We start from the raw sequence: 12822 nt of genomic DNA, 5'->3' as shown, positions 1-12822 counted from the left end.
GGTCCCAGGTTCCCAGGTCCTCAGTTCCTTCCAGCTGGGAGTGGGGCTTCTCCAGCACAGAAGTTAATTTTGGGAGGTGCTCTGAGGTGGGTGACACTTGATGTGTCACCAAGCCAACCTCCCTCCTTTGTTCCTTCATCCCTCCTTCCGGTCTTTAATTAAATGTCACTTTCTTACAGAGGCTGTCGCTGGCCACCCTGCTTCCTATGGCAGCCCTGTTCCACGCCGTTTGTTCTTCTCCCTTGCACTTCTCCCCGCTAACTAGAGGGTGGGAGTACCGGCTGGCTTTCTCACTGCTGCTCCCAGTAGGTGCCCGGCACCCACTACATGCTTAACGAATAGTTACTAATCGGATAAAACCCATCCAAATGTTCTATGGTGTGGGAAGCAGAACTATACCCCCTCCCAAAGACAGCCACGTCGTAACCCCCACCACCTGTGAATTAGGTGGCATGGCGAAGGCTAATTAAGGTCACGGATGGAATTAAGGTTGCTAATCAGCTGACCTTAAAATAGGGAGAGTAGCCTGGATTATCCAGGGGGATCCAATGGAGTCACAAGATCCTGCCACGTGGGAGACAGAGGCAGGGAGAGGCGGGGAGGCGGGCGAGGACTCAGCCCGAGGTCGCTGGCTTTGAAGATGGAGGAAGGAGGCCCGAGTCAAGGAATGCTGCGGCTTCTAGAAACTGGAAAAGGCAAGGACCAAGTCCTGGAGAGCCTGCGGAAGGAACGCTCCCCTGCTGACAACCCTGATTTTAGCCCAGCCAGACGCATTTCAGACCTCCGTCCTACCTCCAGACGAGCCTGGGAGGGCTGCTGGAAAGTTGAAATGGGACAGGAAACGGAAATGGCTGGTCCTTAATAAAGAGTTTTATCTCGCAGCTCCCCTGCCCCATCCTGGATTCCAAACTCACAGAGTGATTTCCCCTAAATGCTTTTCATTCCAGTCCCCCCTCCCTCCTTCCCGGGGTGAGGAGGCCTGGGATTTCTGGCATGGGATGGGGGTGGGGGCAGCTCCCACCGTGGGATCTGGCCCATCCTCTTCGTGCTTCCTTTCTGAAGCCAGACCTTCTCATCTCTTAGTCATGGGAGCGCCATCGCTGCGCGCCAGCTGGGGCTCTGCAAACACAGGGCACAAGTGCTGCTGCCGCCATGTCCCCATTTTACAGAGGCAGAAACTAAGACTCCAGGAGGGGAAGGGACTCGCCCAAGGCCTCACGGTGAGCAGGTGACGCGTCCTCGAAGGCAGGTCAGAGGACCCCACTCCCGCTGCATGCTTGGGGGGTGAAGATGCCATGGGTTCTGTTGGGGCCCCTGCCCCCAGAGCAGGCCCGGCGGCCTGGAACCACGCCACGACCCACCTGCAGGGACCTTCACTGAGGGGCAGGTGCTCCTTGCCTCACCTCAGGTAGGTGACACCTGGCGTCTGGCTGCTCTCCTGGCCAGGAGGCCACAGAGAGCCGGAGAAAAGTGGGGCAGGCCTGTGCTTGAATCCTGGCACCTGGTGGCGTGATCCTGGGCAAATCTCATGCCTCTCTGAGCCTCAGTTTCCTCACGAGCAAGATGGGCACAATATTTGCCTTACAGCTCAGAGCCGGAAGGGACTCCTCCGGTTCATACAAAGGGCAAATGTTGGGAATTCCCTGGCGGTCCAGTGGTTAGGACTTCTCACTCTCAATGCTGAGGGCCCGGGTTCGATCCCTGTTCAGGGAACTAAGATCCCACAAGCCATAGCGTCCCCCCACCCCCCAGAAAAGGGCACGTGTTGAGCCGGGATTCAAACCACTTTTGCTGACTCTGAAGCCCTGTTCTCAACCTCAGCTCTGGCCACGCTGTCCCCAGTCCGCATCTTGCTGGTCTGGGCAGGTTGGAATGTAGGGGAAGGGTGAGAAGAGGAACAGCCTGCCTGCCGGGCCCCTCTGCCCAGGCGTGGACCTTGGTCCCTGCCCTCCAGGGCCATGAAGCAAGAGCAGACCAGCGAGTCCCAGTTATAGTGGCTGGAGAGGCTGGCCAGTGCTGGGTGGGAAGGCCAGCAGGAGGGGAGTGATGCAGGAGTGCAGGAAGGAAACAAGAAGGCCAGAGGCCCACCCCAGCCCCCAGGGGCCAGGCAAGCCTAAGGCCTCTCCTGCTGTCAGCGTCCCATAACACAGAGGCTGGCGGGGGAGCGGCACAAAGGGACCAAACATTATCTCCCCACGGCAGCTGTGAAAGCCCCATGAGCTGGCTCCACCCACGCCTGCCAGGGTTGGGGGTCCCCTGCTGCACCAAAGAGCCCAACCCCTGCCCCTCATTTTAGGGAGGAGGAAACTGACACAGGGCAAGGGACTTGCCCCCAGGTCACCTGGCTCCCTGTAGCCGCTTCTCTTCCCTGACTACACTGGTCTGTACCATTTGTATTAGTGTCCTACGGCTGCTGCTACAAATCATCACAAACGTGGCATCTTAAAACAACACAAAAGCAGGACTTCCCTGGTAGTCCAGTGGTTAAGACTCCGTGCTTCCATTGCAGGGGACACGGGTTCGATCCCTGGTCAGGGAACTAAGATCCCGCATGCCGCGTGGCACAGCGAAACACACACACACACACACACACACACACACACACACATTTATTCCTTTACAGTTCTAGAGGCCAGAAATCCAAAATCAATCTCACCTGAGCCGAAATCAAGGCGTCCCACAGGGCTGGTTCCTTCCAGAAGCTCTCAAGGAGAATTCATTTCCTTGCCTCTTCTGGCTTCTGGAGGCTGGCTGCTTTCCTTGGCTCTCGACCTCTTCCTGGCGTCATTCCAACCTCTCACTTCTGTTCTCACGTCTCCTCTTCTTTAGTCAAACCTCCCTCAGCCTCCCTCTTATAAAGAGACTGTGATTACATTTAGGGCTCATCTGGATAATCCAGGAAAATCTCTCCATCTCAAAATCATTAATTTAATCACACCTACAGAGTGTCTTTACCACATAAGGTAACGTTCCCAGGTTCCAGGGATTAGGACCTGGATATATTTGGGGGCCATTATTCAGCCCACACCACACCATCCCCCCACTACCACGTCTGTTCCCCATTAGACACTTCTGCCCGTCCACATCCTTCCCATTGGACTGGTTAAAAAAATTAGGGAAGAGTCATCCAGTGGAGCATGGCATACTGTGGAAGTCATTAGAAATGGTGAGGGAGAACAGTTACTGATCTGGAATGTGATTCAGGAGCTACTGTGTGATCTGAATTTTTATTTCAAAAAATATGTATCTAGAGAGAGAGAGAAGTAATGTGACATTGTGATTAAGATCATCGACTCTGGAGCCAGGAGATCTGGGTTCAAATCCTGCCTGTGCCATTTACTGTGTGACACCAGGCAATTCATTTAACCTTTCTGATGCCTCAGCTTCCTCATCTGTAAAATGGGAATATTTGTACTTACCTCATAGGGATGTTGAAAGGATTAAATGAGGTAATATGTATAAAGTGCTTAAAGTGGTGCTTGCCACAAAATAGGCCCCATTTAACTGTTAGATATAAATATTGTACATAAAATATAAATTATATATATAAATATAAAATATTTTATGTGTGTGTGTATATATATATATATATATATATATATACATACACACTATATGCAGATACATAAAAAATAACTAGAAGGCTATTCTCCAAAAAAAAAACTTTTTTTTTTTTTGGCTACGCCGCGCAGCTTGTGGGATCTTAGTTCCCCGACCAGGGATTGAACCTGTGCCCCCTGCATTGAGAGCACGGAGTCTTAACCACTGGACTGCCAGGGAAGTCTCAAAACTTTTTAAATTTTTGATATTTAAATTTTTAAATCTCAGTGATGGGTCTGTGAATAACTGGTATCTTTTTGCTTATCCACAAGCTCTATTTATGCACAATGAACAATTACTTGCATAATCAAAATGAAAATTTTAAATTTAATAATCTAACAAAAATAGTGAACCAGAATCCTAATCCTTAAAGCCCCTGCTGTGGCTTGCTCTTCTGAGGGAGCCCTCCCTGACTCCCAGGGAGGAGGGATCTCGCCATTCTCACGGCTCTCTTCCCTTCTTACTTCCTGGAGCACTTGGCCGTGAACTCCAGGAGCCCAGCAGGAAACAGCAGGGAGTGTGTTCTGAGAAGAGACAGCAGACCCCACCGGCTGCAGAAAAACACCCCTCACACATCAACAATGCACATCAACTTTGTGCAACCTTCCCATCCCTGATTTCAACAACCCCATGAAGGGTAACTGACCTCCGAGAGCTTGCCCACGGATGGGCAAGGATGGGGCTTGCCCAAGGTCACAGCAAACAATTGCAGAGTTCCCACTTCAGGCCTTCTGCTGCTACCAATGCCCACAGGCACAAGCCATAATCTAAGCATTACCAAGATGGGGCAAGGGTTCCTAGCTTGCGGCCTTTTCCCCTGAAAGGTGTGACTCTTCCTACCTACCCATCTTCAGCACTTTGCATGCTAAACCCATTTTACAGATGGGCAAATAGGGTCCCTGGAAAATGAAGATGGCCCAAAGGTGCGATCCCAGAATTGGCCACGAGGTGGCAGCACCAGGTCTTGTGGCCATCCCCTACAGGGCTTTTGCATCCTCTACCGCCCTCTGCTGGTTATGGGAAAAGGTAACTGAGGCAAGGTTGTCACCTCTGGGGGAAATACTCCGTGAGAGAAGCAGGACTCAGTGCCCCGTGGTGGCCTTGCATTGACTGGCCATTCTCCAGCCCGTCACAGGGAATGGGTCTAGTTAGCACAGTCCTTTTCATCAAGGTGACTTTTCATCAAGGTGACCATTTAGTGGAGGTGGGTGAGGAGGGTGTGAGCAGGCTCCTCTCTGCCTGCTGCAGCCCCAGGGATAAAGCCCCAGTCAGGAGTGAGGCCCCTATCCCTGGCATGGCTCTGCCATCAACCATATCCTCCTCTGAGAAATGCAAAAACAGAAGAAAACATCTCTGTGAAAACAAGGAGAGGGGTGGTGATGAGTAGCTGGGGTCTGGCCTGCCCCTGGCACCTCCTTCGCCAGACCAGGCCTCAAGAGGAAGACATGATCACTGGATTTAGCAGGGAGCAGAAAGGGCAGGAAGCACAGGGTGGGACTGTGGGACGTGAGACCCTCCCCAGGCCATGGTGCCATGGACTGAAGGTAGACGCCTCATCCCAAGCAGGTCACATCAAATGCTCCCTTTGGGGAATTTGGGATTGAGACAGAGAAAGGCGAGTCGGCCTCCTTGAGCAGCTGGAAAGCACCAAGTAACCCTGGGGGGTGACAAGGAAAAGCCTGTCTGTGAAGAGCAGGCAAAGTGGGGAGGGGGGCAGGGATGCAGCCCCGAGGTGCTCCTGGCCTAGTGCCTGCCCCGCTGAGGGAGGCTCTGGGGTCCACAGGCCAACGCAGGTCCTTGGAGCAAAGGCGCCTTGGGACTTAAAGGCCGATCAATGAAGGGGGAACTGCATCCTGGACACAGCGGTGACTCGGGAGACCTCAACACCTGTGGGCCCCATGGAGGCAGCTTCCACGGCTCCTCAACCCACAGACTGGTGTGGCCTCAGGCCTCAGCTTCTCTCCTTCCTCCCAGAGGAAGGAGCACTCTGCAGCCATGAAGACCCAGCCAGTGTGACACGGTGACAAGGACAGATGCTCGCCATGGGAACAAAAACAAGCAGGTGGCAGACAGCCCTGCAGAAGCTGAGGCCACTGCTCCCAAAATGACACTGTCTGCCTCCAGAGTGCTTGTCGCTTCTACCTTATTTGAATGTTTGCTAATACAAAAACCATGAATTTTTTTTTTTTTTTTTTTGGCCATGCCGTGCAACTTGTGAGATCTTAGTTCCCCGACCAGGAATCGAACCCGTGCCCCCTGCATTAGGAGCATGGAGTCTTAACCACTGGACTGCCAGGGAAGTCCCCAAAGACCATGAATTGTTTTTATGTTTTAAAAAAATTAACAGGGCTTCCCTGGTGGCACAGTGGTTAAGAATCCGTCTGCCAATGCAGGAGACACGGGTTTGACCCCTGGTCTGGGAAGATCCCACATGCCACGGAACAACTAAGCCCGTGCACCACAACTACTGAGCCTGCGCTCTACAGCCCGCGAGCCACAACTACTGAGCCTGTGTGCCACAACTACTGAACCCCACGGGCCTAGAGTCCATGCTCTGCAACAAGAGAAGCCACCGCAATGAGAAGCCTGTGCATCACAACGAAGAGTGGTCCCCGCTCGCCGCAACTAGAGAAAAGCCCGTGCGCAGCAACGAAGACCCAACGCAGCCAAAAACAAATAGATAAAATAATTTTTTTTAAAAAAAATTAACAAAGAAAAAATTTAAACTCTCCTGAGAGGGTTGCCCAGTCACTGCACAGTAGGGAGGGCCCGGGAGGTAGAATTCAGCTCACTGGCTGCCTGTCGGGCCTCTGCAGGGCCACCTCAGCAGACCAGTGTGCCCCTCATCTGCTGAAACCAGGGGAACAGGGACCCCACAGCCCTGCCTCGTTCCCAGAACCGCTTCTCTCTATAGCCCCCTGTCCCAGCGTCCCCCCCACCCCCACCCCCCACCGTGAAATGCCAGGCCTGGGATATGAAGCCCTGGGTGGCTCTGTGCTGCCAGAGGGGCCCCTGGAAGGCACTGTGTCCTCTGCACCCTCGTCTCCTGGTCTCCAGAGCAAGACTGGAACAACCCCGGCCCCTGCTGCACCAGGCACCCTTCTGCACACGTGACCTGTATCCTGTCATCAAGCCCTCACAACTTCCCCTTGAGGTGGGGACCACCATTGTGCCCATCTGACAGATGAGGAGACTCAGGCCGAGAGGGGTGCCCCTGCCCAGAGCCCCACGGTCAGTGGGGAGCAGAACTGGACCTGCACCCTGGGCCATCTCTGCACCTCCCTGCTGCACATCCCATGTCCGTGTCCCAGGGGTTATGGGACACAAAGCCCACTGAGCCTTTCACCCAGGCCTGACACTTAGTAAGCACTGGACAAACGGTATTTACTGGCTGCGGACCTCCACTATGGTGCCGCCACGCGGGGAGCAGCAAACCTTTTCTTTATTGTGAACATGACACACAGTCCTGGGGACACCTGGGAAGAGCAGAAACCAGGGGGAGCCAGGGATGGGGCCTCCCCAAACCAGATGGTTCCTACTTCCCTTGCCCAGGGCAGGAGCCCAACCTGATTCCCACCCACGGGGTGTAAACAAGGCAGCCTTGAGAGCCCCAGAGAAGGCTAAAGAGCAGGGAGGCCCAGGAAGGGGTCCAGCTGGTGAGGGAGGTAGCCTTCCATGCCCCGGGGGGCGGGGGTACATTTGTGAATGGAAACTGAGCCTGGGCTTTGTCCCCCAGCGCCCCAGGGCTCCAGCAGACGTCCAGTGTTAGAAGCGAGGGGGCAGTTAGGGTGGGTGGGCAAGAGGTCGAATGATCCTGTCCCCTGCTGCACTGTATCACAGCATCAGCAGGTGCTGGCCCAGCGGCCCTGGTCCCCCACAGCCGGTGTCTTCCACTGTTCCCTCCCTCCTCCCGGCAGGGATGCTCAGTTCACTGGGGGGCCTCAGCGATGGCCTTCTCCACCCGCAGGTACCAGGGCTGGATGTGAGTGTGACGCATCAGGTCGTCGAAGGCCTCCAGACCCTCCATCACACGCAGCACACCGTACACTGCCTGGGGGAGGGGGGGCGGGTACAGAGGGGGTGTCCATGCCTGCCCCGCCCTCTGCCCGGTGTGTGCCCTGGGCCCATCACCTCCCCGTTCAGGGAGCCCCGTGACCCACTGACGGGCCAATTTTGCATGCAGGACTTTGAATGAAGCGTGTGGGTTGGCTGTAGGATTCGGGAAGAGCGGACCCCACCACTCGCTCCAAGACCAGAGCCTTGCAATCAACATATTCTACCCTGGCTGTAGGACTGCTTCAAGGATTGGCATTGAAGTCAGGCCAACAAGACACTGTCCCAGGAATCTTGCTGGGCAGAAGCCTGGAGCACTGGTTTTCCTTAAGCCCTTGACAACCAGTGGAGGCAGATGCCTCTGGGATGGAGGAGCTGTGAGACGTAGGTATTGCCTGCCTGGGCCTCCCCCACCCCAAGGACAGACCCTTTGGTCTGTGCACCCTCTGACACCACCACACTCACCAGATCAGCCAGGTTCGGCCTCTGGCCCCCCATGAAGGGCCGGTCTTTGCCCACAGCTGCCACCCACTTGTTGGCAGCCTCGTAGAGATCTTCACGCACGTCGTCCTGGAGGCGGTGCCTGGGTAGGAATGGGGGAAGTCCATCAGGGGAACTCCGAAACCTGGCCCAGGTGGGGGGAGTGAGAAGGCCCAGGGGCCAAGGCTACTTCGGCGGGTGGAGCAGGACAAGAGACCCAACCATGGAGAGGAAAACAGAGGAAGGTATAAGGCAGAGACCCAGCTCTGGACTCCCAGGCCAGCCCTGCTTGCCCTGGGCTGGGGGAGGCAATCAGGGGTTCTGGGTTTGAGTCTCAGCTTGGCTAACGCTGGGGACTTGGGGAGGGCAGGCCCCCAGGTGCACGCGCACATGAGCGCACGCGCACACACGAGCGCACACACACACGTGTGCACCGTCACCTGCTCTTGAGCCGCTTGCTGATGAAGTACATGGCAGCTGCGCCCATGTACTTGGCCATGGCGCCCTCCACGGTCCCGAAATTGCCCTCCTTGACAATGTAGTCAAAGGAGGCCAAGGCTTCGGTCGGCGTGCGGTACACATTGGGGGAGATGAGGTGCACCAGCCAGTCGTCTGCCCACTGCCGCCACTTCATCTCCTCCCTGCGGGCAAGGGGGGACAGAAGGTGGGCCAGGTGGGCTCCCTGAGCCAGGGCCTGGGAGCTGAGGGAGCAGACGCACTATCTCGACAGCCCAGTGTACGGACGGAAGCAGGAGGTCCTCAGGAGAGTCAGTCACGCCCGTGGCTCAGCCCCAGCCCTCGTGGTCTCCCATGCTGCTCCTGGCTCACAGCATCTCGCGCAGCCTGGTCCCCTCTGGGGAAGACCAGCCCCTCCCCACATCCCCAGGGCCGGCCCCGGCCCCACTCACGTCCTGGCCTCCTTCCCACCATACATCCGCTGGGCCTCCTTCTCATCCAGCATGAGCCAGTACTTGTTGCAGAATTCGGTCACCTCCTTGCCCTGGTCGTTCACAGCCTTCATGGGTGGGTAGTAGGTGATGATGTCTTCGAGGGGCTGCCTTTGGGAGATATCCAGAGCCTCACCCTGACTCCCTCTTCCTCCAGGAGACTCAGCCCTCACCTCCTCGGGATGAATATCTACCCCAGCCTGATCCAGCCCCAGGACTGACCCACAAAAGCTTTCCCACCCTCCTGTGGGTGACACAGGAGGTCCTGCAGCAAGAGGGACTTGGGGCAGATACCAGAAGCACTTCCCCAACAGAGGGAGATGCACAGAAGAAGGGGGAGTCTCAGAGTGATGCCCGTGGCCCATCCTGGAAATCTAAGCAGCAGCTCCACCCCACTCCCATGCAGGAACCTAGGGGAGGCCTCCCTGAGATAGGAGACAGGATGAGATGCAGCGCCAGCCTGGGCCTCAGGGGCTCCTTACCCCGACACCAGGTAGGTCTTGAGGGCACTGATGATGACAGAGGAGTCGTTCAGTTGTTGCTGGAGAAGAGGATGGTTTAGATCAAGACTGTGGGGGGCGGGGGGTACTAGCTGACTGGCCACTGGCAGGATCACTAGGGGCTCTTAATCCTGACACCCAAGCACTCTGCAGAAGCTGGTCGTGTGGAACCTGGGCATTGTTTGTCTGTCCCTGGAGGTTCACCCCTAAAATCGATGCCCACTGAGCTTTCCCTTCCCCCAGGACCCACTCCCTGCCCTCAGGGAAGCCTGTCCCGAGTCAGGGAGACCCAAATGTGGCTAATGGGGAGGAGAATGTGGGGAGGACCCAGGATCTGAGCCCCGCCCACTCACCCGCTTGGCCTCCTGGGCACTGAGGGGCCGGGAAGACTCAGAAGCTACGTACTAGGAGCCAAGCCCTACACCCTGGAGAGTATGGTTCTCCGTTGATTAACGAAGCAAACCCAGAGGGGCTAAGTGACTAGCCCCAAGTCACACAGCCAGTGAGTGACAGAGCTCCACCTTGAACCCAGTCCACCCTGACCTCAGAAGCCACGTTGTTAAGCTCTGTGGTCCTCTGCCTCCCTTAGACTCACGGGTTCATAAGCCCCAGCTGAGGCCCGGAGAGCCCAAGTTCCTTCCAGGGCTGCAGGGCAGGGCCCAGCTCAGGACAAGCCTGGACAACGGGGCAGGGAGGGAGCTCCCCAAGGCTCACCAAGCTGTCTCCTTCCTGGGCCAACAGGATGGGCACCTTCCTGTAGGAGGAGAACTTGATCTCGGCCCTGCGCACAGGGTTCACCTCCACCACCTGGTAGGGCAGGGCGTGGAAGTCGAGGAAGGCGCGGACCTTGCTGCAGAAGGGACACGTTTTGTACTGGTACAGAGTCAGCTGCAGGCGGCTGGACAGGGAGAGCTGGATGAGGAGCAGAGGAGGGCGCTTCTGAGGCCCGGTGCCCAGGCCCCGCCCCCAGGTCCAGGCCCCACCCCCAAGCAAAAGTTTCCCAGGAGAGTTTTCTAGGATGACCTGAGAACTTCAGGAGAAATGCGGGATGGGTGACAGGGAGAAAGGGAGGTGAAGGGAGGTGGGCAGCAGGCTCCTGCAGTGGACAGCCAAGCGCCCATCCAGTGGGCTCCCCAGGTAGAAAGTCTGTTCTGTGTAGGAGGAATCTTCTCATCTCTGTCCAACGCTAGACAGACATCTCTCCTCTCCTTCCTGTCCCAAGGGAACTTCAGACATCGCCAGGTGTGCCCCCCCAGATGCAACTGTTTCAACTTGGGAGTGCCCACCCCGACCCCTTCAAGGGGTGTGGAGGCAGAGCCCAGCGTTTCCGAGCGGGGTCTACCTCAAATCTACAAGAGGGGAGCGTTATATCGGGGCCACTGGCCTGCATAGAGCAGGAGAGCCTCACGAGAGCTCGCAGCATATTCATGTTTGAAAGCCACAGCTGCAGTACCGCTCCCCCATTGTTCAGAGATGAGAGACTGAGGCTGGGCCATGGAGGTGGGCGGGCAGGCAGACACGGAATTCCACTCCCCATCTACCGTTCCTGTTCCCATGGGTTCAGGAAAGGAGCGCCTGTGGGGGTGTGTGTGTGGGGGGTGCTGGTGCTGTGTACAAAGCATCGCAAGGGCAGCTGGGCCACCACCCGGCTTGGGGGACATACCCTTGTTCCTCCGTGTCTCAGGGCCTGGAGTCTAAGGGTCATCAGTTCCGTAAAAATACTAATAACAGTACTAATAAATACACAACCTCGGGATTTGGAGACAGTGGCAGGGACACGATAAAATGTTTGTAAAGCCATCCACTGTACAAGAGGCTTTCCCTTTTCAGTGATCTCCAAATCTTTCCATCAAAAAGTCTTAAAACACGTTAGAAAAACGACTTTGAAACAACGAGAATTCTAGTCAGCAGGCATCAGTAGCGCCCCATTTCACAGATGAGGACGCTGAGGGCTCGAGGGCTTAAAACCAAGTCACTGGTCCAAGGTTAAGAGCGGACGGAGGAGGCGATTCCTGACACCGCCGGTTCCCAGAAGTCCCGAAGTTCGGCGCTGACCCGAACGCCCCTACCCAAGGCTTGGTCCGACCCGGGCTTACCTGCGCGGCTGAGAGGTCGGCACGGAGGTTCTGGGCGCGCAGGTGCCACCGTGCAGTGTGGTACAGCCCCAGGGCTCCTCCCAGGGCCAGCGCCGCCGCCCCCAGGAGCCGTGCGCCCCCCTTGCGGGTGGTGGCGGCGGGGCCCGGGCCTCCCGCCGCCCCGGTTAAGCCGGCCCGGCTCTGCGCGGGAAGTCCCAGCGCGGGACGACCGCCCAGCCTCCAGGTCAGAGCGAGCCCGCCGGGCCACAGCGCCCGCACAGCGTGGGCCATGTTTGCTCCGCCGGCGCAGCGGGAGGGCGCGAGAAACAAAGATGGCCCGGGCTCAGGCTCCTCTTAAAGGAGCAGGTCTCCGGCGCCCTGCAGGTTGCCGGAGTGACAGTGATGCCGAGTGGGGAGGGCCAGCTCTCGTGGGACTGGGCGTGAGTCCTCGGAGCCCAGTTCCACACATCCGTCAGAGCCGAAGAAACACACCTAGGGATGTCTGCTAAATGCCCCGGCTTCTAAAGTGTAGATGTAACTGGTCTCGGTGGTGACCCGGAGACGAACGCAGGAACTCGGCCACGTAGCTCGCCATGTGGCCGTCAGCGTCATCCGTAATAAGCACCCAATCGAAAGAGAGTGAACCCTTCAGACTATCAGGGAAAGCGTCACGGCGTCGGGTCCAGGAGAGTCGCAGAAACGGCCCAGCCCGACCCACAATAGGTGGGAATCCTCGAATCGGGCTTTTTCTGCCCTCCCGCACCGCTGCACCGTTTCTTCTGTGGCCCGAACCATAAAATTTTCCATACACACAGGGGGCCTTAGAAACCACGTGTCTCGTATTTATTTCGCCCACCCGAAGGCGCCGAGTAGCCGACCCGCAGGTGCCCAGCGGCAGGATAGGGCGGAGTGGGGATTCCAAGCCCTCCCGCCCCTCTGTCGGGCTCCTTGGCCCAAACTGAGGGCCCGAGGCTCAACTACCTAGGCTTCTCGGCGGGCAGCCCCGGGATGGCCCCTCCCGGCGCCCGGGAGATGGGTGGGGCTCGAGGAGTGGATGGGGATCTGAAGGCTGGACAGATTGTGGGCGGGGCGATGCGGAGTCTGAAGGCCAGGCGGGCACAAAGCTTCGCTCCCGGGGTGAGTCGCAAGAGCTGGGCTGCGACAGGG

The 12822-nt window shown here is 57.0% G+C and overlaps 1 protein-coding gene across 3 annotated transcripts; it reads right to left on the bottom strand.

Moving 5' to 3' along the window:
* Nucleotides 1-6275: 6275 nt before the first annotated feature.
* PTGES2 (prostaglandin E synthase 2) lies at nucleotides 6276-12782 on the bottom strand. 3 transcript variants are annotated; one of them, XM_027104734.1, is made up of 7 exons: nucleotides 11677-12782; nucleotides 10295-10492; nucleotides 9563-9621; nucleotides 9042-9191; nucleotides 8574-8774; nucleotides 8119-8236; nucleotides 6276-7651 (listed from the first exon to the last, which is right to left on the bottom strand). In XM_027104734.1, exons 1-7 carry the CDS (start codon nucleotides 11944-11946, stop codon nucleotides 7529-7531), a joined length of 1119 nt encoding a protein of 372 aa, XP_026960535.1. In that variant the 5' UTR covers nucleotides 11947-12782; the 3' UTR covers nucleotides 6276-7528. The 3 variants fall into 3 exon arrangements, with proteins under 3 accessions (XP_026960535.1, XP_026960533.1, XP_026960536.1); XM_027104732.1 differs by lacking the exon at nucleotides 6276-7651 and having other exon boundaries at nucleotides 7658-8236; nucleotides 11677-12781; XM_027104735.1 differs by lacking the exons at nucleotides 6276-7651; nucleotides 8574-8774 and having other exon boundaries at nucleotides 7658-8236.
* Between the last annotated feature and the right edge of the window lie 40 nt (nucleotides 12783-12822).

Source organism: Aethalodelphis obliquidens, unplaced genomic scaffold, assembly GCF_003676395.1.
Source record: "Aethalodelphis obliquidens isolate GAN/ISIS:26980383/991018 unplaced genomic scaffold, ASM367639v1 scaffold7, whole genome shotgun sequence".
NCBI lineage: Eukaryota > Metazoa > Chordata > Mammalia > Artiodactyla > Delphinidae > Aethalodelphis > Aethalodelphis obliquidens.
Note: the sequence above shows the minus strand (reverse complement) of the source record. Positions and strands in the feature narration are given on the sequence as shown.